At 45.9% G+C, this 24,758-nt stretch overlaps 2 protein-coding genes across 4 annotated transcripts; one reads left to right on the forward strand and one right to left on the reverse strand.

The window, feature by feature from the left end:
* Positions 1–1,970: 1,970 nt before the first annotated feature.
* On the reverse strand, positions 1,971–5,250 carry emc10 (ER membrane protein complex subunit 10). Of its 2 annotated transcripts, XM_061303058.1 has the most exons (8): positions 5,089–5,250; positions 4,911–4,974; positions 4,458–4,570; positions 4,135–4,248; positions 3,274–3,458; positions 3,063–3,156; positions 2,697–2,811; positions 1,971–2,203 (listed from the first exon to the last, which is right to left on the reverse strand). In XM_061303058.1, the coding sequence occupies exons 1-7, from the start codon at positions 5,176–5,178 to the stop codon at positions 2,725–2,727; spliced, it is 747 nt and encodes a 248-aa protein (XP_061159042.1). In that variant the 5' UTR covers positions 5,179–5,250; the 3' UTR covers positions 1,971–2,203; positions 2,697–2,724. The 2 variants fall into 2 exon arrangements, with proteins under 2 accessions (XP_061159042.1, XP_061159041.1); XM_061303057.1 differs by lacking the exon at positions 2,697–2,811.
* A 1,573-nt stretch (positions 5,251–6,823) lies between these two features.
* mybpc2a (myosin binding protein Ca) lies at positions 6,824–23,411 on the forward strand. 2 transcript variants are annotated; one of them, XM_061303905.1, is made up of 28 exons: positions 6,824–6,977; positions 11,534–11,572; positions 13,948–14,031; positions 14,136–14,284; positions 14,346–14,463; positions 14,546–14,594; positions 16,069–16,125; positions 16,179–16,351; positions 16,412–16,544; positions 16,700–16,824; positions 17,396–17,501; positions 17,566–17,735; positions 18,457–18,622; positions 19,009–19,115; positions 19,186–19,215; positions 19,523–19,662; positions 19,734–19,893; positions 20,002–20,106; positions 20,180–20,368; positions 20,480–20,614; positions 20,847–21,014; positions 21,082–21,170; positions 21,724–21,919; positions 22,195–22,334; positions 22,449–22,608; positions 22,682–22,818; positions 22,902–23,088; positions 23,280–23,411. In XM_061303905.1, the coding sequence occupies exons 1-28, from the start codon at positions 6,890–6,892 to the stop codon at positions 23,309–23,311; spliced, it is 3,432 nt and encodes a 1,143-aa protein (XP_061159889.1). In that variant the 5' UTR covers positions 6,824–6,889; the 3' UTR covers positions 23,312–23,411. The 2 variants fall into 2 exon arrangements, with proteins under 2 accessions (XP_061159889.1, XP_061159888.1); XM_061303904.1 differs by lacking the exons at positions 6,824–6,977; positions 11,534–11,572 and adding exons at positions 12,736–12,862; positions 13,369–13,383.
* Positions 23,412–24,758: the final 1,347 nt, after the last annotated feature.

A 24,758-nucleotide genomic window follows, 5' to 3' on the forward strand; every position in this document is an offset into this window, starting at 1 on the left:
CTACCAGATGGGAGGGGGCACACTCAACACATGTTGAGGTGTCGGATGATGCCATGCCGCTGTATGGGTAGGCGGAGGTGTGTGTGTGTGTGTGTGTGGTGGGGGGGTTAGCTCATTCTTAGCTCATTTTCACACACGTGGAGGCTGCCTGTGCCGGAAAACCCAATCAAAAAGTTGTTAGTTCCAAATAGAGCATGACGCGAGATGATGCAACCTGACATCACACTGCCTTCAAAGCCCAACCCTTGCTTAAAACCTTGAATTACATTCACAATCCTAATTTGAAATTTAGTGAAGTCAAAACCCTGCCTTTGTACCCTTTTGTAACCCTGACTTGAAACCCTAACACACATTTAAAACCCTAACCCTTCTGGCGCTGTAATTGCAAAGCTCAAGCGTGTCCTGCAAGCATCTCGTTAAAATACGTTCTGTTGGGTTAATACGAATACCTCGTCACTTTTTAGGGGAGCCGAGACATCTTAATGAGGTGCGGCGCGCTATACGAGAGCGGCGTGCGAGATCCCGCCGCTGACCTTTGACCTCTGTTTACAAGCAGCGGCCATTGTTAGCATCCCTCTCGTGTTGTCCGATTACATGCTTACACAGCGGTGCTATGGGGGAAATAGAGAGCGTGATAAGCGGCGCAATGTTTCGCGCTTGATTGATGGCGGACAGCTGCTGGCGGGCCGGCGGCTCACTTCTCGATCGGCCTGGCCACGTGCGGTCGGACGCGTTTAGCCTGGACTGCTTTCAGTGTCTCCCAACAATTGCTAATGTTTGGAGTGTAGTTAAAGATTAAACACAGGCTTCACCATTAGCTTAATTGATCTTAGCCCCAAAAAATATTGTCCTTGTTAAAGTAAGACTCTTCTTGAAATATTGTTAATATTAGATTGGGATTTTTTGACGGGAAATATTGACTTTCTCCCAAGATTAAGATATTATTTCTGAACAAAAAAAGCTTTAAAAAAATAGCTTCATTAGCTCTAGCATTAGTCTAACAAATCCAAAATGGGAACATATTCCTGGAAGCAAAGCCTCCAAGCTTAAGGTGCTTAGATTTAGTGACTGGCTAAAACCAACGACCCCCACAGCTTTTTGCGCAACACAAAACCTTGCCGTTGGACCTTCAATCATGGCACTGGCACGACCGTATGGCCCCGATGATTTAGGGGCCTGTCATGGACGTAACCCCTCTTAAAGCCCCCCCCCCGCCATGTTTTCCTGGCTGGGCTGCCAAATCCTAGGTGCTCCCTGCATGCTGCTGCATGAAGTTCGTAGGACACCCGTCCTGGAACTTTTCTGACAAATCTTATTTGGGACTCCTTATAATACTTGCTGTAAACAATATTCATCAATCGGTTCTTTATGGTTTTACGCAAGTATAATGTTTGTTATGCAACGTTGTACGTGAGCGTGTGAGAAGTTTTTGTATCTACGCACACAGATGACATGTTGCAGTGTCCCCGCGGTTCCCGGTATAAACGCATCAATCAGCGGCCAAGCTGAGAGGTCCTACCATGATGCAACAGGCCACTGCAAGTTGGGGCCTGATGCAATCGGGCTGCGGAGAAACAGGTCAGCAAGGCGAACTGGCGCTCGAAATAAGCGGCCAAACTAAAAAAGACCTTCCGGAGGAGGGATGGTGCGCATACATTGAGATTTTCAGACAATCTCATGACATCCCAATAAATACACCGTCAGCTTTCCATGCAAAATTCTCATTTCTAGACTTAATATTTCTTCATGTGCTTGTATGCTGTTATGTATGATCTTTTGCATTTCATAAAAGCAATTGTGCTGTTTGTGAGCTATTCTGGATATGTACATACCTATCCTAACTTGAGTCATATCACATGATGTCATACCTCTGCAAGTATGCTATGGAACTCCATATGATGCAGATGCAGTTACAAACTATATTTAGTTGTTGTTGTCGAAATCTAAAATTAACAGCGTTGCTGCTTCGGTTCAGCTCAAACCGCTTTAATCCGATGGGGTCATAAATACATTTATCTTCACAGTGGTATTAGGAAATTTAAACCATCACATTTACGCTCATGTACAGCAGCTGACAAGAGAAACAAAAACAAAAAACAAATCATCGTCCGCCGCCATTAGCTGCTCCGCCGCCCCCGGCCCCTGATTGGTCCTGAGCGCCTGACATCATCAGGAAGAGAACCAGGGGCACGATGTACATCCACTGCAACACAAATTATAAAATCTATTCGTTGATTTATTCCAGATTGGCTTCAAGACAAGAATAGGAAAAGCATGTTGTTAGTGGTTAAGTGGAACACGATTAACGGAAGTCCTTCACGCAGTTAGAAATTGACTATCTTCATATCGTTAAAAGGTGCTGTATTTCCTCAGATAACGGCCCCTGCTCTGGTAAACGCCGCGCCTCCATTAATGAATCAACTGGACCCAAATGACCTTGACAGGGAGGCATTGACTGATGGCCACTGATCCCACCACCGTGTGTCGTTGTCTCTGTCGCTAACCAAAACAGCAGCATTTACGGAGGCACGACTTGACATGCGGTTGCTCAGTGTTCAACAATTTCCTTCTTATGCGCTAAAGTCGCCTCATCTCTCGGCAGCTGAGTACAACAGCAACATTGGTGGCCGCTGTGTGAGGAAATGAGCAGATGAAGATGAGGAGGAAGAGCCACAATGAAACATTCTCATGTTTACTTCCAGCGAGTGAGTCTGGGGGGGCTTTTCAGCTCTGCTCTCTGCCTCCCCCTGCTGGGGCCTGTGCCGAATTGGAGGCCATGAGGAAGATTGCGCCTCCCAGTATCAAATACCACTGCAACACAACAGCACAGCAAGCAGCACACAACAGTCAGCGAGGAGCTGCGTGGGCAGACACACGGCGTCACCTTCAGGCGAAGGTGTGGCATTACAACTGACATAATTTCAGAAGCCCTTTGGTAAACATCCACTTTGGCGAGTACGGGCAAGCAAAAAAGATGCAAGTGTGGTGAGCGGGTAAGATGGGCAACACTAAGGGTGAAGAGGGGAGCTGTGGAAGGGGAGGGGAAAGTCCAGTCCACTTACGTATTTAGCGAAGAAAGACTTTTGCTCCTGGGGATTTTTGCCTTTCTTCTCCGCCTCCTGCTCCATGCGCTCCAGGAACATAGCCGTCTCAGGCCTGCGAGGGCATTATATGGCAATTAGACATCAAAGAGAATAAAAAACATCGCTGCCATCGCTCCTCTCGCCAACAAGTAGAAAGGACGAGAAGTAATCAGCGTTTGGTGTAACGGACCCGGGCGCGTTGACGGGGGCCATAACGCTAAGCGTGGTGTTGAAGAGCTCCAGGTCCACCTCGTCCTCCACGTCCGTCCCCATGCAAGCGCCTGGCAGTGTGACGATGGAGATGCCAATCAGCGTTCCCGACACGTCCGTGTGCAGTGTGATCACGTCGCTCAGGTGAGACTCCACCATGGCACACTGAACAGACGGAACGTGGCGATCATGAGGATTATTATTGTTGTAATTCATGTTAATCATATATTAGAGTAATGCTAGTCAAAAGTACCATCTAAAAACACTCGCCCTCCAAGTTGAACCTGAAGAATTATGTTTTAGGGAAACTCCTTATATTTTCTGGTGGAATTTTGGGGTCGCGCAAATAACTTTGTTTATCATCCATCCATTATCTGTACCGCTTTTCCCCACGGGGGTCGCGGGCGTGCTGGAGCCTATCCCAGCAGTCATCGGGCAGTAGGGGGGGGACACCCTGAACCGGTTGCCAGCCAATCGCAGGGCACACAGAGACGAACAACCATTCGCACTCGCACTCACACCTAGGGACAATTTGGAGTGCCCAATCGGCCGACCAAGCATGTTTTTGGGATGTGGGAAGAAACCGGAGAGCCCGGAGAAAACCCAAGCGGGCCCAGGGAGAACATGGAAACTCCACACAGGGAGGGCCGGAGGTGGAATCAAACCCGCACCCTCTTAACTGTGAGGCGGTCATGCTAACCAGTGCGCCACCGAGCCGCCCTTGTTTATCATCCAATTTAGTATAAATTACATAACAAAAAAATAGGATAATGAAAATTAAAAGAATAATGTTTACTTGTTTGGTCACAGTTTTATAGATATTTTTGTTGAAGGGACTTACAGCTCTGACAAAGGCAGTGAGGTATCCGTCCATTTGTCGCTCCGTCTGTCTGTCGGCCTGGAGCGAAATCCGAGGCACTCGGATCCGGTACAGCCCGTCCACTGCTGCCACTTCCTGTCAGGTTTTAATAAATTAATATATTGCTTTCAATAGTACATTTTTGTGCCCATGGGCAAGGTCAATTGAGGTTACAAAAAAGGTGAAATTTGTAAATGTAAAAACATTTATTTTAATTATACAATCGGTTGTTTTTTATTTATTTATTTTAGAATTTTTGCACTTTATTGTTATTATTGGTGTGGTTCATAACTGCTTTTACTCACTTTGAGCTTGACTCTGTCGTCCTGCGTTAGTTGGTTCTGACTCAGGGTCACTCCCGGATCCCTGCCTCCTTTGAGCAGCAGCGCTCCACGCACCCGGAACTTTCCTACGTCAGCTGGACAGAGATCGCGCGAGAGTTCCCGGTTAAATGCGCCTGCAGTTTCAAATGTCAGCGACAGTTCAATCCTTTGGGAGCGATTTGAAATACCCACGGTGACGTGGATTAACAACTAACATACGCCGAATTGAAGATCAGAATGTAGAGTTTGAGAATATAACGCCAAAAATAGTCTGGTAAAGCCAGTAAATTAATTTCAGACGACTTCATTGTAATGTTTAATACTTTCGAACGGCATTACGTCGCGAAGTACCCCCCTCAAAGTAGCACTTAAGTTGCTTCGTTAGATAACTATCAAACACAATAAATTGGCACTACGACAGTAAAACTTGCTCACCAACTTCAAAGGAATGTTCTATAGGCACTGAGAAATCACCGAATTCCGCATCTTGGACGTCAACCTGGAAATGGAGAAAAAGCCACCCAAGCTACCGTTAGCCTTCTACCATACATCGCTAAACGCCTTCATCCAAGACTAAATGCAATGCAACGATTTTAAGACGACTCACACGTACCCTCCTGTCATTATTGCACCAGGCGATCTGAATGTATAGAAGTGACACAAAAGAAACAAATGCCGTTCTGAGTGATGATAAAGGCTTCATATTTGTATTTGACCGTAAAGGTTCAGGCAGGCAAAGGCGACGTAGTGTTCACAGAACGCCGTTTAGTGCTTCCACAAGTCTCTTTCGCAATAAGAGCATAACGCATAAACGACGACGCGTATTTTCTCCCGGTAAATTATTAAATTGATACAGTGGTCATTGTAATTGAGGAATTATTCCAAACCCATGTATTTTACGTCGAGTAACTAACATATATTGGCGTATAATGTTAAACGTTGAAGGCATACAAGATGCCGAAAAACAGAAAGCAGCACAACGTTGAGCGCTTCCGGTATGCTATTATAGTAACTCTCCCTAATCAACGACTATGTATGTGTTTCCGTATTTTCATTCATCAAATAACCGACATAATCGTAAATAGTTTTAAAGTCTTTAATTCATGTACACTCTTAACTCTTTCGTGATCATATTACATGCTGTACCTCTCCTTATTGGATGACAGAGGGCGCCAAATGACCAAAAACAATGTAAACGACACTTTGTATATACTTACTATACTATATTTTCCAAAATGGCACCGAAATAAATGTCGTAAAGTATTGGTAAAAGAAACAGATTTAATATCACAGAAGAAAATTAAAAATAAATGGATGAAATACATGTATTTATGTTCATCCCATAAGCAAATCTTGTTGCTATAGAGCTCTAAAACCACTTTATTGGGTGTAAAACAGCTGGGAAGCAGGATGATGTCATGTCTTAAAGTGCAATAAAGAGTCTAATAAGGAAAGAGATTATATATAAGTAGCTGACTCAGTTATTCAGAACTTGAGACGAAGTATCTGGTCACCGATTAGGTGTTATCCCTCTCTTTAACACCTTGAACAGCTGTGCTATTCTTAGTCTGAATGTAAATGTAGATTTTATATAAATCCTCTCACTTTGTCACATGTTCAAATAACGTGTTGTGAAAAAGGAGACCGTAGAAGGCTGTGTGAAATGTCTGAATATCTGAAAAGAGACATGGTTTAAAGTGGACATTTTAGGGCCATTTCATAAGGTGATGCAAAAATATTCAAAGATATTTAGAAAATTCAGCCCCTGGAGGTAATTTCACTCAGCATCTTGAAATTTGGTAGACATGTCTACGAAATGTTGACCCAGAAAAAAGTCTCAAGAAGCCATGCTTTAAAAGACATAAGTAGTCCGCTATTTTGGTATGAAACGGCCCTATACGGGTCAGTTGTGCGATCAGATTGCTTCTGTGTTGGGTGTGACCAATATTGTGTCTGCTGAGCTTATATTTACATCAGCTGTAAAAGTATCCGCAGGCACGTCTTTGTCAAGGTCACGGGGACTGTACAGGGCACCTCCTAAAGAACACATGAGATCCTTGACCTTATGGATCTCTTTCCCGCTGACAGCTCGGACAAATGTCATTGTCTGAGCACAGGTCTGTGATCTCCTTTTCTGCATTTTCCTCTTTTCATTTTAGACCACAGAAATGCACGCGAGGCCCCGAGGGCTCCGTCAGCCCGTTGATTGATTAGCGCGGCGGTCGTTAACACCAGGAATGAGGAGTTCCTCAGGGGCGCTCGGCGTCTCCCGGCGGCCCTGATCTTCTGGTCTCCGTGCTGCTGCCAAGGTTTTAGGTGACAAGCGCTCTGTCACTCCAAGAAGATGAGATGACTGGCAGCGTTAGCAGGAGGAGGAGGAAGGAGGAGGCAGCGAGGTGAGGTGATAAAAAGGGATGGAGCAGGAAGCGAAGGCAGATCCCCGAGACGACGAAGACGCTTTGGAAGTGACTGTGACAGACATGCCTGAGCTCCAGGAGCCTGGTAAGATGTCGCACCAAAGCTGCCGGCATGTCGACACAAAGGAACAGCTAACCGCTAACGTAGCCTGTCAATCACCTTCCACCACTTGACTCCCGACAGGCCTACCGGGAAGCGTTCAGCTTGAGAGAGGATTGAAATTGTATGTTGTATTCGATACTTTAAAACAGGGATTCCGATGGCTTTGAAAAGTTGACGTTAAATGTATTTGAGTGAAAGCAGATGATGACTGCTCTCACCCGTGGTTGAACTCTTGAGTTTTGGAGACCAAATATCAAAGGTGTTTAGCATTTCTTGAATTAAGAATTATTTATTATTTGTTAAAATTATTTTCTAATTTTGGAAATTTGTCTTTTTTATATTATGTTTCAAATAGTGTTATTTTTTGCCTGTATTTTTGCCCTCCATTTTAATATTGTATTTTTTTTAAAAATCTATTCTATATTTTTGTTATTTCCTCGTGTTTGTCGTCTGCTATTTGAGTGGTTTTTTTCCCACCCAATATTATAATCTACATTTATTAGTCTAATACACTGGCGTATTCGTCTCTATTTTGTCATAGTTGACGCATTACTCCTTTGCTTGTGGTTGGCTTATGCTGTCGTACCAAATGTTTTGACTTGTCCCACTCCCAATGGCAAATCCCAGACGTGTCGTGTTGCAGTAAATTAAATCTGTCGAGTTTGTTCGTCTTTGCGGTCATAAAGCGCAAGGTGTCGCTTTCAAGAATAACCTGGCGTGTCGTGACATCATGCCGCGGGGGCTGTAACGTATGTTGGCGCTGTCATGGAGACTAAAATATGCGCTGTCGCCGCCTTTTGTCAGCTGGCGGGTAAATCACAGCTCGAAACCCGAGACGCCAGTGCAGGAGGAGAGAGGATGGATGGGGAGGCCTCTGCCAAGGCAGGTGCCACCACCTCGTCCTTTCTCCCCCAGTCTTATGTAATTTGGCTGTTCATTCCACCGAGCAGTCCTCTGAGCTACAGTAACTCAAACAAATCCCATTTATTGCATGGATGCAGTCCAGACCTACCTGTGAGTCATTTGAGCACATTTAAATGTGTTAAAATACCTCCTTGAAATTATTTCTTCGCACCTCTGGAAGCCCAATAAACAGCCACCAGAATAGTTGAGGGTGGTGTGAGGAGATGGCTGGAGGCTGTGCTTGTTTAATGGCGTCACCTCTCCTGTCAGGCAGGGCATCGTCATCCTGCCTCGCGACAGGTGCCAAGGGCCTCGAGGATGGAGTCACTTGCCCAGTTATAGGGGCCTGTTGATGCTTGCGAGGGTGCGAGACGAAGGCCTTTAGTTCCAGTGACCCCGCCCAAACCAAAAAAATGATCATTTGAGGACGTTTGCAAACAAAAAAAAAACCCCTCAACATAAGACTCTGTCACAATCGCTGTAATATTGGCCCCCAGAACCAGTTTTTATGCATCATGAGGGAGACCCGCAAAAAATGTCTCAAGATGCCCCGCCTAGAATGACACACGACGTCTGCTGTTTTGGTGTGAATCAGCTATACAGAATGTTTTACTTTGAAGTTTTAAATTTAGAAATTACATCCATCATCAGAATATCCACTCAAAAGTAATAATGCACTGTAGATGTACTCTGCACCAAAAATGCAACTGTTCCAAATGTACACAGCTGCGAACGACTACGACAATAATACAGTTGTTGTCAAATGAAGGATGTTAGCGCAGTAGGCTAATTGGAGTCTATTTTTAGCGTCTGCTTGCAGAGCTGTGAGTCCGCTGAGATTTAAGGTGGCCTCTGCTTTTAAGTGGCTAAAATTCCAAACCAACCTCATTTAGCCACGCAATCACTTCGCAAGCGTGTCTTGTACTTCGCTTGTCGCACCATGGTGCTTTTTATTCTTGGTCTGATAGGGTGGTAAAAAAAACATGATTTGCTTTGAAAAGAATCTATTTTTAAATCTACGGATAACGGCTGGTTTCATTGGCATTAAGGGCGCTTGGAAGGTGGCCATCATTTGGTGACGGGAGGGTGAGCGCCTTTATTATTACGTCGCTTGTCACTCGAGGTAGCTTGACATTCTCCCCATCAGTGCGAATGGTCACCAAAGAGATCCTGGGACTCCGAGTCACGGATGAGGACACCTGTCCTGTCAGCAGTCGCTGTTGATAAAAACCGTAGCAGATTCAAGCAAGATTGCTTTCATTTCAAGAAAACTTCAAGATTTTTAGGCAACGCTGACCAGCATGGAACAAAAAGAATGACCTACTTTTCAAATTTTGTTCCCAGAGGCCCAAAACGTTTTTAAGTCATTCATAATTATATAATGTTGTTTTATAAGAGACGGAATGAGAAAAGGAAGTCAGACTAATCAATTGAGACATTTTTTCCTGTGAACTCTGAAATGTGACAATTGGATCGGAAGATGAAAGTTGAAGTCACTAATGAGTAGCAACTTCCCACCAAGAGCTAAAGATCCTGCGAGGAGTTTGCCAATCACAACTGCCGATTCTGTAAAGCTCCAAAGTTGTTGTTTGTCTTGCCACAAGTGTTGTTCCTGCAAGCTAGCAGGCGCTAACGGTCTTGGAAGCGCTCGCTAAGTTCGACATTCCGTCTCGGTCAGCTATGCGATCCATTTTGGAGCGCCAAGGACGGGATGTTTGGCTGCAACGACAGGAATTATGGCTTGTTTGGATTTCGGCTGGGACGGCTTCCTGTGAGGATTTATGAGAAAATCAAGGGGACGTGGTTGTAAGGCTTGTGGGATAAAAAGGTTGTGAAGTGAAGATTATATTATACGGCCAGACTGTAAACTGATAATTGGAGTTCCTCTAAAACAAATGAATGCTGGAAACCAAAAAGCTCCTTTGGATTGTCTCCAATCCCTGAGGAACCTTTGGGGACTCTCCATCCATCAGTTTTCTTGTCATCTCTTTTTGTCCGTTTTATGATTCTACATCTGCCCCTCCCTCCATCAAGTGGCCGCCGCATATTCACGGGAACGAGATGGCGGCTCGGAATGTAACGCTATACCGCAATGACAGGAAGTGAGCCTGTGCCTAAAATGGAAGTGTCCATCTGCCAGGCCATAACAATGAGCGTATGGAAGGAGAGAAGACAATGTTTAGTGGAGATAAACTCTCTCTCCAAAGACATAGCTATCTAATGGCGTGTTTTGAGGTGAAACTAGTTTCGGGACGACTTTTGAGGCAGCCACCAAGAACCCAAAAAGTCCGCTTTAAAATGAAATGGCAAAATTAGAGTGTTATTTTTGGACATGGCTTTCTGAGACTTTTATGTGTTTGTGTTCATCATCAACATGCCTACCAAATTTCATGTTGATTAGCAAAACTTAATTTGGGCACTGAATTTTCCAATTTTCACTCATTAAAGTTTAAGAAATCGCCGAGCTTCTGACAAATTGTCTTCAAACTTTTGTTTCGGCTCAGTAATGAACACAAAAGGCCACCAGGCTGCTTTAGGAGTGCAGGCGGAGGCCATGCGATAGCACCAAATGCTCTGGAGCTCGGCCACAGCCGACTGCTTCTGGTTAGCGGAGATTTGGATGGCTCAGGTGACATCACATTCCTGACACAGGAAACAGGTGTGTGTTTCTCTGGCTGCAGTTTCGTGACATACTCCACATGCATGATCAAATGTTGGACTTGGATGAGACGCCAAATGTCAGCAGAGATTAGGGACTAACATTCCGGGGAGGTGGCCAAGCGGGACGTTTTTTTTCTTCTCATGCCTGTCTTAGTTGTTCCACCATGGTGAGATCCAGAAGTGTTTTTTTTGTGTGTGCACTTTGTGCATCCGTCACTACAATGGACAGCCATTCGAAAGCCGTGAAATTGGTAGCGTGGTTTGGGTGTTGAACTAAACAAGTTCTAATCCTCATTTTAGCCACTGGATTCCTTTTGATGTTTTGTATGCTTGCAAATATCTTTCGTCAAAGTCCCCGAGCCTCCATCTTTTGTTCTTCAGGGTTTAATTATTACCGTTTTTTTCCATGTATAATGCGCAAAATTTAACTAATTTATTGTCCTAAAATCTGGGGTGCAATCATGGGTACAAAAAAAAAGATTTTTTTTTTTTTTATCTGGATATGATACGGAGGCCGCCATTACAGATGCGCTTTCTTCTCTGCTGTTCACTCCATACGAACACAATGCTCTCGTATCAGACGCTTGCTCGATCACCTGCTCGTTTGCTGTCACAATGTACCCTACACAAATCCGAAACATTTCTTTGCTATTGAGTTTGCTAGCGCATGCGCAGTGATACTGACCAGCAGAATAACATCCAGTTGTTCCCAAAGATGATATTTTTTCTGAAATAATTTTACGTTTACTCCGTTTAGGAGTCAAAATTTGGGTGCGTATTATACATGAGTACAGGCTTTTTTCCAGCATCGATATGCCATTTTTGGGGTGCGTATTATACATGGAAAAAAACTGTACTTTAATTCAATAATCGCTTAGGGTCACATTTTATGGTTCATGTTTGTTTTACATTGTTTGCATCAAGCCAATAATGTAAGGACTTGTTTTAAACTCTTCTCTGATGTAAAATTGTAGCCGGTGACGGTGATCAAGCTGCAGCAGCGCCCCCTGCTGGTAAGTGAAGAGAGAATCATGGTCACTGCGTCACAATAAATGTTTATTCTTTCAATTCTGAAATGTTCTTTTCTGTGTTTCTGTTTCAGACACCAAAGGTGAGAATGTGAGCGTCCAACCTGATGTCTGCATACGCTCTTGCAAAATCCCGGCAATCATTTGCACGCGCACGCACAGAGTGAGTCTTTGAAGAGACAAATCTGGTTGTGAGCACTCATCTAAGTCACCATTCTTCCTCATCGTCGCAGCTGCTCATGCACTAATTCATCTGGCTTGACACACACACACACACGCACGCACACATGCACGCACGCACGCACACACATACACACACACACTCATCCTCCATCAGACTTTGCCTGGCGAACACAAGCGCGGCTTAATCCGACAAGGTGAGCACACAAAAGGTGTTTGTGACTCTCGCGGGGCTCGTTAGCGATTAGCTGCTTCCTGCCCGGAGAGGCAAACATCTCCAAAGATCTTTGAGGAGCCTTCCTTCTACCTCCAGCATAGTGCACTCACGTGCACCCGACTGCTACTGTCAGACGCCAGGAATAAAACATTTAGGTGGCGAAAGGGTGAGAAGGGAAATGAAACAAATATTTCCAGAAATACTTTCCTTTAAACCAAAATTCCCCTCCAGATCTTTTTAAGTTCAGTACCAAAGTGATCAAAGGCCGGGATTGCAAACTTGCACAAAGGTAGCTGAAGGACGCATGAAACATTCATCTGCTTGGCCTGCACCATTAGGAAAACACACACGCACACACACACACACACACTCCATAAATGTTCATTTTTTTATATATCATTTGCATTTGTGACATACTACTGTGTTTCATTTTGTGTGATTTTTGTGTGCGTGTATTTTCCTTGCAAATGTGTTCCGCATGAGAATTGTTTGACTTTGGATCATAGTAAAACTTGAGTCACTTGTGATGAAATGGCGTGTGAATGTGTTTATGTGTTACATGCCGAACGAAAAGGATCAAGGTCGTTAAGGGTCGTTACCTGTTTACCTGTTGGGAAAATTTGAGCAAAGCGTCTTGCTTCTTTTTATTGATATTGTGACGCTCGTATCAAAAAGGGGCCGACAAAGTGTGATGCAGCTTTCACTTTTGCTTGTCGTCCATTAGAAGATGTCCAGTCCACCTCAGGTGAGCTTGCTTGCTTGCTTCAGCGTGTTTATGTTTGTCACCAAATGTCTTCCTCCTGCTGCCACTTTGCTGCCTCCACGCTTTCCTGGCATCCATGTTTCCTCTCACTCAGCAAACTCTGAGCCAAGCGATGGTAAGAAGGTGCCTGCCAACCACAAAACACCCTCAACCAACACCCCCGCTTGCTGTTGGTCTGCTTATGTTTGTTGTGTGGCAGTCAACATGAGTGTCTGTCACCGTGTGTGTGTGTGTGAAAATTCAAAAAGGAACCTTTTAGCTCATAGCATCAGCAATGGATGTTAACTCAGGTACGTTAGCAGCATCAAGTTAGCATTTGGTGCTAACAAAATCATACTTTTTTTATTACAGAGAAAGCAAGTAGAAACCGAGTGGTGAATTTTGTGTTATTTATTATTATGACCATGCAGCTGGACATATAGTTGATTTTGACTGACTCGAAAAAAACTATGCGACTGCCGCATAGCTTTCTGCATTTACACATGGGATTCTTTTGGAAACCTTTTCCATAACTGCGTAGTTCTGAACGAGTGTTGCTTGCCTTCTGACCCCAAAACAGAAATATGCTTTTATCCAGACTGACATACTTTCTCTCTCCCACCAACACGCATTACGATGCAGAGTTGCCTCTTGATGGTAAGACTTGCCGAGCATCTGTCTATCTACTGGAATCGGCAAATAGACATGGCTTGATTGATTCATTGGTGTACCTTGTTCTGATTTGAGTCGTCCCTCACTCTGGTCCTCCTCAAAGGACTCTTTTAATTAATCATATTGACTGCACGTAGCACAAATTTGAGGTCGCTGAGTTTTTATGACACATTCTCCACCGACTAAATGTAGCCCATAGGACTAATCTTTGGCTGTCAGGGTAGAAAGGAAAAACCTTCGAGGGGTATCACTGACAAGCCATTGTACCCTGAAATGTACAATGCTGTTTTTTTTTATTTTTATGTGTGTGTGGACACACCTGCCTTCTTTTTCGTGAGAGAAGAGAGTGATTGCGGTTTTGGTGCGCTTGGATTGATACTGTGTCAGCACAAACTTACCCAAGGCTTGCAAAGCAGGGCAAACCAGAGTCAAGTGCACTGTTGGTTTGAAAGTACCCCAAAAAGTTTTAAAGATGCATAGCTGCAGGAAGTAAGCAAAAGTCAATGTGTGTTTGTGTTCATGGTGACGTAACACGTGTCACCCTGGCAGAGGTCGTCACGGGTGAGGACCCTCAGCTGTCCCAGCTGACCGGCCTGTTTGCGCTCAAGCCGGAGAGCGCCACCGCCGTTAAAGGTCACCACCACACAAGCTCCTCTGCTCTCGCCTTGCTTGCACAACAGTGAAAGAAAAGGAATGGCAGCTTTCAAAAAGCAACTTGTGTGTGTTTGTGTGAGCAGGTCAAGATGTGACGTTTTTGGCCAAAGTGGACTCGTCCACCCTGATGAGGAAGCCCACCATGAAGTGGCTTAAGGGCAAGTGGCTCGACCTGGGCAGTAAAGCCGGCAAGCACCTGCAATTCAAGGAGACCTACGACAGGAACACCAAGGTAGGCTTCTCGGCTTTGACCGGGATCAGAGTGCTGACTCGGAACTTGGTTGTTATTGCAGATCTACACGTACGAGATGCGTATTGTCAAAGTGGTGGATGGCGATGCGGGCGGCTACCGTTGCGAGGTGACCTCCAAGGATAAGTGTGACAGCTGCACCTTTGAAGTCTCCGTGCAGGGTGCGTCGTTTAATCGCATTATAATCGGCTCTTTTTGGCATGAAGATGAAGGAACCTCAGCGCTATTCTACTTTGCTTTCAGCTGTGGAAGAGCAACGGGATGACAACATTTTGGAGGCCTTTAAGCGATCGTGAGTGTCCGGTGTCATTCTGTCTGTCTGTCTGTCTGTCTGTCTCATGTTGGGTAACCTTTCAGTCCTCTCGGATGAGGGAGGCGACGTCCGAGCAGCATTGCTGAGGCACACGCGCAATCGTAGACATGTCACATGATTATATTAATGCACAGGTGCCAAATCCGGGGCTCGGGAACAAGATCCGAACGGCGATATTTGATTTACTATTAATTAACTATGACTTGTCAAGGCACCACTGTGTTTGTGAATTACTCTTTGGTTGCGTTTGTGACGCAATGCAAAATCAGCGTCCACCTTCAGCAGGCGTCCCGGTATCAGTAAACTTCACGTGAAAGCATCATTTCCCATCCTCGTTAGCGCGCCCCAGTGAAGACGAGCAGCGCAGCATACGAAGCGACAGCGCGATATTGAGCCGCCGCGGAGACATTATTTGTACAGGGCTGGTATTGCAAACGCCAGGGGGAGGAGGAGGAAATGGAAAGCAAAAGGTTACTTGGAAGTCAGAGTTCTGAGGCTGCAAGGTTAAACGTGAGTGATGATGATCAAAGAATCTTTCTGACCATCGTTGAAGTCTTTTCCAGGCACAACTCTCAAATAGAAAAACAGGTGCATCTTTAAAAAATGGCTAATTTTGGTCAAAATGAAAAGAATCAAGTAGATCAATTCAAGAAGTGAAACTCTTTTTATAGTTAACGATTTTAGCCTCCGTAGTATTAATCATAATAGCTTATAGATTCTCCAATTTTGCAATACTTGTCACAAAGTAAGTGAAAGGGCCCCACAAAAACAAACTGAGGAGCTTTTAAGAGAGTCTTGATCCAGGCACGAGGGTCAACCACAGTCTGTACATTGCCGCAGGCTTAAAAAGAGCAAAGGCTCATGGATTAGTAAGCACAATGCCCAAAATACCACCCTGGCGTCCAGTAATGTGGCTAATAAGTTGACGAAATACTTTTAATTGCTTGCCATCCTCAGCTTAGTCAAGCGCCCGCCCGCTCACTCGCTCTGCCCTCATCTTGGCACGAAGGTCATCCGAGGCTCCCACAGGCCTTCATGTACAGTAAGAGGCCACGCCGACGTTTTCACGCTCAGCCGAGCGCCGAGCTGCCGCGTCCCGTCGACGAGGTTATTATCGCTCCCCGGGGAGGGTTTGCCCTCCTTCCGGGATTATACCACCACTATCAAGCGCGCACGTTATCCTTGAGTGGAGCGCTCAGCCGTGCAGGCACAAGAGACACTCAGAATTTATATCGGCGTTGGGGGGGAGCTCTGACGGCGGTAAAACAAACACCGTTTAACGAAACAAAACATTCAACTGTACGCACTTGTAACCGTACAAGAAGGTGACTCGTAATCAGCTAGTGGAGTGAGTGGGTGGCTGTAAAAAAAAAAAGGTTAAGCACAAATAGTAAAGCTGTGCGGTACGGATGAGCGAGCGGAGAAGTTCACCATGAATGTTCTTCCCGCGCAGGGGCGATGCAGGCGAAGACGCCGGCGACCTGGACTTCAGCGCTCTGCTCAAAAAAAGGTACGGCCAGCGATTCCCTTTTTTGTGCCCGCCCGCCATGATGCTTCTGTCAGGGAGAAGAAGCAGCAGCAGCTCCCCCGCGAGGAGCTGGACGTGTGGGAGATCCTAAAGGCGGCCAAGCCCTGCGACTACGAAAAGATCGCCTTCGAGTACGGCATCACCGACCTACGCGGCATGCTCAAGAGGCTGAAGAAGATGAAGACGGTGGAGCCCAAGAAGAGCGACGGTGAGGTGGGGTGGGTGGAGTCCAGGTGGGCGACGGCCTAAGTCCACGTTGCGCTCGCAGCCTTCCTCAAGAAGCTGGAGTCCGCCTACTCGGTGGACAAGGGCCGCCGGATCCAGCTGAGCGTGGAGGTGGCCGACCCCAACGCTCCCATCAAGTGGCTCAAAAATGGGCAGGAGATCAAACCCTCGGCCAAGTGAGTGCTTATATGTGATCGATGTCGTGCAATCAAAATTGAATCACATTTTATTTTTCCTTTTCCTTGCTGCTCGGCAGCTGGAAGTCCCAAACAATTGGTGAGCTTGCGTCACCGCGCGACTGTATTCCCCGTGACGTCTCTTTGTGCTTCAGGTACGTCTTTGAGTGCGTGGGCAACCGGCGCACGCTTACCATCAACAAGTGCAACCTGTCGGACGACGCCGCCTACGAGTGCGTGGTGGGCGAAGACAAATGCTTCACCGAGGTCTTCGTCAAAGGTAGCTGACTCACCTGTTGTCTTCTCAAACACTTCCTCATCTGCAATGAAAACAACTCAAGGCCAGTAAAAAAAAAAAAATACAATCGACAATACAGTCATATGATTTCAAATACAAATGGAATGGAATGAAACGAAATACAATTAGTCAAATTAAAACAATATAAATATGAACTACAAATAACATGATGCGGTTCTGAATGCTTTATAAATGGTATGTATTCATTTCAATTAGTTATATAATAAAATAGAATTAAATGCAATTTAAAAAAATATAAGATACAAATGTCATCAATATGAAATACACAATGATATAATATACACAAAAAGCACTATAAGAATTTCTGTACACAAAAAAAGAAGTTTGTGTTTTTATGACTAAAGTCTAAAGCCCATTGATGGTTTTGAGTGAGTGAATGCGTCATCGTTTGAAGGTGGCCTCTGAAGGCCACATTAAGGACTGAACAACTCAAGTATGACATTCAAAAATACATGAAGTTTTATTTATTTATTTATTTATTCTTAAATCCACCAACGGCCATGAATTTAAAATTGATTCTGTTGTCTTTTAGAGCCCCCAGTGACCATCACCAAGCTTCTGGATGACGTCCACACGGTGGTGGGCGAGAAGGTGGAATTTGAGGTGGAGGTCTCAGAGGAAGGGGCACACGTCAAATGGTCAGCGACACCTTTTGCCGTTTTGTATGGCGACCGAGGTGAACGAGTGCCCGTCGGTCTTTAGGATGAAAGACGGCGTGGAGCTGACCAAAGAGAGCGCAGCTTCCAAGTACAGATTCAAGAAGGATGGCAAGAAGCACCTTTTGATCATCAACGATGTAACCAAGGAGGACATCGGCACCTATTTTGCCATGACCAATGGCGGAGAGTCCAAGGCTGAGCTAGAAGTGGAAGGTACCCGCGTGGCTGCTTGCCTTATTTGTATGATCGAGTAAACTATAGTGTATGTAGAGACTCAAAGCCCGATGCAGAGTCACAATTTTTCATTTGCAGCTCACCAGAAGATAAATAGTTATCTTTTTTTTCTGCAGTTGTCCAGTTCGATTGCTCAACTCACCTTGGACTTTGAAGTTTAAGGCTCGGGTCTTATTTAGAACTCTCACATTGTGACTTACTCCCACCAAATGTGGGAATCAGGCTGACAGCGTGGTACTCAACATTAAACGAAGATAACGCATCAAATCGTCCGTGAAACCAATGTGAAAGCCGACAGGGGGCCGAGACGCAAACTAATTGGTCGTCAGTGTTGGCGGGGTGCTGACAGGTATTTCAATTAGCTTAGCCATCGCTACGTGTTGATGTTTTTCATTCGGACAAGCGTGGAAACTCATCAATTAGCTTGTGCCGTAATTAATATTGCTCAATTTTTCTGCGAGCGTGTCTATCGTGACGCTATCCGTCAGGCTAATTTGCTCTACACGTCCGAAACTGATGACGGGGTCGTGGCTTCCGCTTCCTTGCTACACTGTCAAATCTCTGGAGTGTTCCTTCAACGTTGCTTCAAAAATGCCAAGAATGTGGACCAAAGTTTGAGAGTAAACAAAAAAAAATCTGCTATTTGGCTTTGAAGCGGCTGCTAACAGCTAAGCTAAGGGCAAATGTTTCTCGTGTACAGATAAAGAACTGCAAGTCCTGCAGAGCATCGCCGACCTGACGGTGAAGGCCAGTGAGCAAGCCATGTTCAAGTGCGAGGTGTCCGACGAGCATGTGACGGGCAAGTGGTTCAAGGATGGCGTGGAGGTGCAGCCCAGCGAGCGCATCAAGATGACTCACATCGGAAGGTAGCGTCACACCGGGAATAATCCGATCTAAGTGAATTTGTGACAATGTCAGTTTGGTGGCCACGCCGATCATTGACGCAAACATCATGCAATCAAGACCACATGATTCATTTGACCCATTTTTTTGGAATAGGCAACAATTTGCAAAAGTACAGCCTCTTAACACACACAGATAAGCACACATGCACCCCCCCGAGGGTTGCCGACTTCTCTGCGTAATCCCTCCATCACAAACACGGCAAGGCGACAGCGGTCACACAAGGTGAAAGCCATTTGGGACAATTTTGTTGCCGGGGAAAAGAAGCGCAAGAACGACTCCTCTCTGTCGCTTAATTGCCGCTGGAGCAGTGACTGTGGTCTCCCTGGCAACCCCGCCATGTCTCCAGGACACACAAGCTGACGATCAACGACGTGAAGCCCTCCGACGTGGGAGATTATACCTTCGTGCCCGATGGCTACGCGCTCTCCCTGTCGGCCAAGCTCAACTTCCTGGGTGAGCCGCGAAATTAGCATCTTGTTATTTGGGACAAATTTGCGCTGACTCATCCGTTCTTTTCTTGCAGAAATCAAGATTGACTATGTTCCCAGGCAAGGTGAGTCCCAAGCTCTTATTCCTTGACTATCCGGTTGTTATTACTATATTATTTACGTATCTGTTAATCAGTAATAATGAGATTGTTGTTCTTAACTTGATTTGTACTTTTATGTTTCGTAGTATGCGGAAAGGTACAATTACAGAATTATGAAACAGTTACGTATCAAATAATTACAATTGGGTTCTCATTCCTTGATACATTGTCTGGATGGAATTGCGTCCTCAACCAAGCAATCAGTAATCAAGCAGGATTATTCGAGTAGTATTCGGTAGATACTGCAGCAGTACTTCATGTCACGTGACAGACCCGCCCAAGATCCACTTGGACACCAGCGGGACGGGGAGCAAGAACACCATCACGGTGGTGGCCGGGAACAAACTTCGCTTTGACGTGGAGATCTCGGGCGATCCGCCTCCCATCGTGTGCTGGATGAGAGGCGACAAGGTGAGCGAGGAGGCAATGAGTGTTGTCCACTTTCACATGACTCACCGGCTGTTTTCCGGACGGTGCCATAGACGGTGAGCGAGGCGGAAGGGAGGGTCCGCGTGGAGACCAGGAAGACCTTGAGCAGCTTCGTCATCCAGGGGGCGGAGAAGGAAGACGAAGGATTCTACTCGCTCACCGTCACCAACCCCGCCGGAGAGGACAAGGCCGAGCTCTTCGTCAAGGTCGTGGGTCAGTTGGGCGTTTCCTATGTCGCTACACCGATTAGCATTTGTCTAGCTTTGGGATTTGCTTTTTCACATGAACCCGCCTTCTGTCACTTCTTCGTGTGCACGCCAGACGTGCCCAACCCTCCTGAGAACGTGAAATGCACATCGGTGGGCGAGAACTGCGCCACCATCATCTGGGACCCTCCCGCCTTTGATGGCGGAGTGCCCATTAAAGGTGACCTGCGCCACTCCTCCTCAAAAAAAATCTTCATCTTCACTTCCAACACTGAATGACGTTTTGTCTCTAGGTTACCTGATGGAGAGGAAGAAGATCGGCTCCTCCAGGTGGACCAAACTCAACTTTGACGTGTACGAGTCCACCACTTACGAGGCCAAGAAGATGATCGAGGGTGTGCTTTACGAGATGAGGGTCTTTGCCGTCAACGGTATTGGCATCTCGCAGCCCAGCTTCAACTCCAAGCCCTTCATGCCCATCGGTGCGCGCACACTCCATTCCTTCGTTCCTTCGTGTCACGATCACACTGCAGAGACAACTCATCCCTAACGTGTCTCCACGAGGTATTGAAGCGTCTCTCGTCTCCCACCAGCCCCCACCAGTGAGCCCACTCGCCTCTCAGTGGAGGATGTGACTGACTCCACCTGCGCTCTCCGGTGGCTTCCTCCTGAGAAAGTGGGACCGGGCGGCATTGACGGTTACATCATCGAGTACTGCAAAGAAGGAAGTAAGTTGCATGCAAGCTGGCCATTGCTGACCCTGAAAGGAAAATAAAAAAGCACAAGGCAGCCATTTAATGCTAAATGAAGCCGTAATTCTCAACATGAAGCTTTACTGAGGGGAATAAAAAATGAAAACTGTCCTAATAAAGTGAGGGAATGTTCTTTGATAATAATTAATGGTCATGATGAGTTCCTCAAGTTGAAAAAGGCATGAAGCAGCCTCTCGATCGCCTTCAGGTGACGAGTGGGTGGAGGCCAACAAGGAACCGGTGCAGAAGAACCAGTACCGGGTGAAAGATCTGCCGGTGGGTGAGAAGATGCTGTTCAGGGTGGTGGCCATCAACATCGCCGGGCGCAGCCCCCCCGCCACGCTCTCCCAGGCCGTCACTATCAGAGAGATCATGGGTCAGACCAGAGACCGGCCAGCTGGTGCACTCAAGTCAGATGGAAATCAGTTCTCTCTTTTCTACAGAACATCCTAAGATCCGCTTGCCGCGCCACCTTAGAACCCAACTGGTAAAGGTGGTCGGAGAGAAGGTCAACTTGGTCATCCCCTTCCAGGTTAGTGTTGCAAATCGCAAATAAAAATATATAAATGAGCATTAAATAAATAAATAAATAAATAAATAAATAAATAAATAAATAAATAAATAAATAAATAAATAAATAAATAAATAAATAAATAAATAAATAAATAAATAAATAAATAAATAAATAAATAAATAAAAAATGTGGTCTTTTCTAGTAATAAATAAATGAAAAATGTGGTCTTTTCTAGTAATCTCCTGTTTTGTAGTTGACACCCCAAAACGATGTTAGTTGTAGACTCAAATAGCCAAAAATATCCCTAAAAAAAGAAATCAGTGCATCGGCACAAAGTAGGTCAAGTGGCGGCAAAGGAACGACTGGCACATTTAGAACCGCTGACTTGCCCATTTTAATATTTCATTCCCTGTTTTTTTTTGTGTGTGAATGTGCTAAATGCACTCAGGACCCTTCAGGTTTCAGCCCAGGTGATGCTTTTGGCTTTTGGGCTTGGAAATGTGGACATTGCAGGAATGCAAAACAAAAATGTAGGATTTTGTCAATTCTTTGGGGTCTTGTATGTTTGCAGGGTAAACCTCGCCCAGTGGCCACCTGGCTCAAAGACGGCAAAGTCCTGGAGGACCGAAGCGTGGGTACGCGCTCCAGCGAGGTGGACTCCATCCTCTTCATTCGCTCGGCTGAGAGGCTCCACTCGGGCACGTACACACTGGCCGTGCAGATCGAGAACATGGAGGACCGTGCCGACATCTGCATCCAGGTGGTGGGTGAGTCACCGCTTTGGAAACGGGCGAACGCAAATCTCTTCAAAGGCGCCATCGCGAGTCCTCATTTGCGACTTGCCAAAGTCATCAAAGCTGCGTGCTAATCCTGAGCGCCGGCTCATCGCTCATCTCTTCACAGGTCAGCGGGATTACGCCACGGGATTATTTGTGTGTCGAGCGGGATTAAGTTCATACTTGATGCTTGAGAAGGTTGAGCTAATGAGAGGAAGAACTCGTCTTCCTGAAAGTACATGGCTGTGATGTGTTTCTCGAGGTAGAAAAGCCGGGCCCCCCCTTGGAGGTACGTGTCATTGACATTTGGGGCTTCAACGCTTCGCTGGAGTGGAAGCCGCCCAAAGATGATGGCAACGCCGAGATCATCGGCTACACCATTCAGAAGGCCGACATGAAGACCAAGGTGGGCCGCGGCCGCCATCTTGGACTGGCTTCAACTGGACTGGCTGTATTTTTCAGCCTTACCTAACTAACAGGAACCTAACTCGAACCTCAACCCTCGACTGATCTGGTTCAGGATTGGTTCACCGTGTACGAGCACAACCGGCGGCCTAACTGCACTGTGTCTGACCTGGTCATGGGCAATGAGTACTCCTTCCGAGTCTTCAGTGAAAACGTCTGTGGCCTGAGCGAGCAGCCCGGCGTCAGCAGCAACACGGCACTCATCTGCAAGACGGGTACGTCCAAGGCCACGTTGAAAAAGGCTCCAAATAAAAAGGCAACACAAATGAATTATTTGACATCCTCCAGGTTTGGAGTACAAGCCTCCGCCCTTCAAAGAGAGGGACCACAGCGCTTCCCCCAAATTCACGGCGCCCCTGGTGGACCGGACTCTGGTGGCGGGCTACAGTGCGGCCATCAGCTGTGCCGTCCGTGGCCACCCAAAGGTGTGCTCGCGCGCGCCCCTTTCGCGTCGCACATTAGCATCCGCTCTAGTCGCGAGGGAGACTCGCTTGTCTTCCCACCCTAGCCCAAGATCATCTGGATGAAGAACAAGATGATCATCGGTGAGGACCCGAAGTTCCTGATGCAGAACAACCAAGGCGTGCTGACACTGAACATCCGCAAGCCCAGCCTGTACGACGGCGGGCGCTACACTTGCAAGGCCGTCAACGCGCTCGGCGAGGACGAGGTGGAGTGCAAGCTGGAGGTCCGAGGTCCGTAGGACTCCAAGTGCCCGTCTTCTACTTTTGAGAATTTTTCATTTATTTAGACTTAGACTCAACCTTATGGGGTATTGCCTTCAAATGTTTTGTCACTGTTTTAGTAATGATGCTAATGATATCTTGAGTGTTAGTTGTACCTTTGCGATGACGTCATCATCACGCTCATTGGTTTTCTTCCGCAGTGGTCAAGGAGAAAGAAGAAATAAAGAAATGAGAACGGACCCGATTGGATGACCAGATGAGTAAATATAATTTCACGTGCTGTCAACCGTTAGTGTCACATCTTTGTGTGCGTATAAAGTCCTTCAAGTACATCTGCTGCCATCTTCACTGAGTCTGTCGTCATTTCCGAAGCCGCTGGTGCTTCCCGCCAGTGATACGATCACGATTCAGCCAGGATTGGATGACAGCAAGTCACTGATTATGTTCAAATACCGCTTGCTTAAAGGGCTGCGACACCAAAACATTGATGCTAGTTTCCTTAGCCTGTCTATGCTCTTTTGTGTTAGCATTAAGCTAGTGGACTTTTGTATGTAGTATGCAACATTGATCCTCCATGCTCTGATTTTGAAGTGAAGGAAGCACTGGAGTTGTTCTCGCTCTCTCGCTCTCAGGCTCTCTCTTTTTGTCTCTCTTCTTCTCTTTTTCTGTCTTTTTCTGTCTCTCTCTCTCTCTCTCTCTCTCTCTCTCTCTCTCTCTCTCTCTCTCTCTCTCTCTCTCTCTCTCTCTCACACAGACACACACACGCACACACACACACACACGTTAGTTGAGTGTTGACCCATTGGTGCAAGCAGCAGGTTTCAGGGTCTCATTAGCACGGAACACGAGAGGCTCATTAAGGCACCCCAACAACAGCGGCCTAATTAGCTCTCTCTCGTTCTTCGGCTCGCTGGCTCGGGTTCTCTCTCTTTGCCGCGCTTTCCCGCGTCACTGCTAAGCAAACCAATTAGCGCTAATTCGTGCGGCCGCAAAACAAACACGACGCAGCCAAGAGGGAGGACGGCGAAACCCTTGCAGACGTGACCACGCTAACCAAAACAGCCAGACCATGTTGAATCATCGCGAGCAAAAACAAAACCAAAACAACAATAAACTGAAATTTGAGATGTCAACTGCATTGCGATCATCTTAAAATGAACATGATGGTTCCCAAATTTTACTTCTAAATATTATTCCAAAAATTCTTTATCTCAAATTTAGTACATTTTCAATTCAAATTATTTATTTTTGAACAAATATTTCTTACATTGCACCTTTCAAACTAACAAATGTATTGAAATTTAATTACCAAGTTTTTATTTTTAAAAGTCAGACTTTTCAAGATGAAATATCAGCATTATTTAAATGAATTGTGTTATTTATATGAAAAAGAAAAAAATTACACTAAATTTGCTCAAGTAGATTGTATGTATGTCGGCCATTTGCGTGACGCTGAAATGACAAACAGCAAACCAAATGTTGTTGAACGGTCACACAGGAGACTTGCAGTGCAGCACAACGCCGCAAATGGGTTTGTGTTTGTTTTTTTCCCGTTCACCTGAAAGCCAGCGGGAGGCATGTTCTTGGGATGATTGACACATCAAAGTGTGTGTGTATACACGCACCATGTGGGGCTTCAGGAGAAGAACAGCATGTTACCACCCGAGCTTCTCACACAC

The sequence above is a fragment of the Syngnathus typhle genome, linkage group LG17 (genome assembly GCF_033458585.1).
Source record: "Syngnathus typhle isolate RoL2023-S1 ecotype Sweden linkage group LG17, RoL_Styp_1.0, whole genome shotgun sequence".
NCBI classification, from domain to species: domain Eukaryota; kingdom Metazoa; phylum Chordata; class Actinopteri; order Syngnathiformes; family Syngnathidae; genus Syngnathus; species Syngnathus typhle.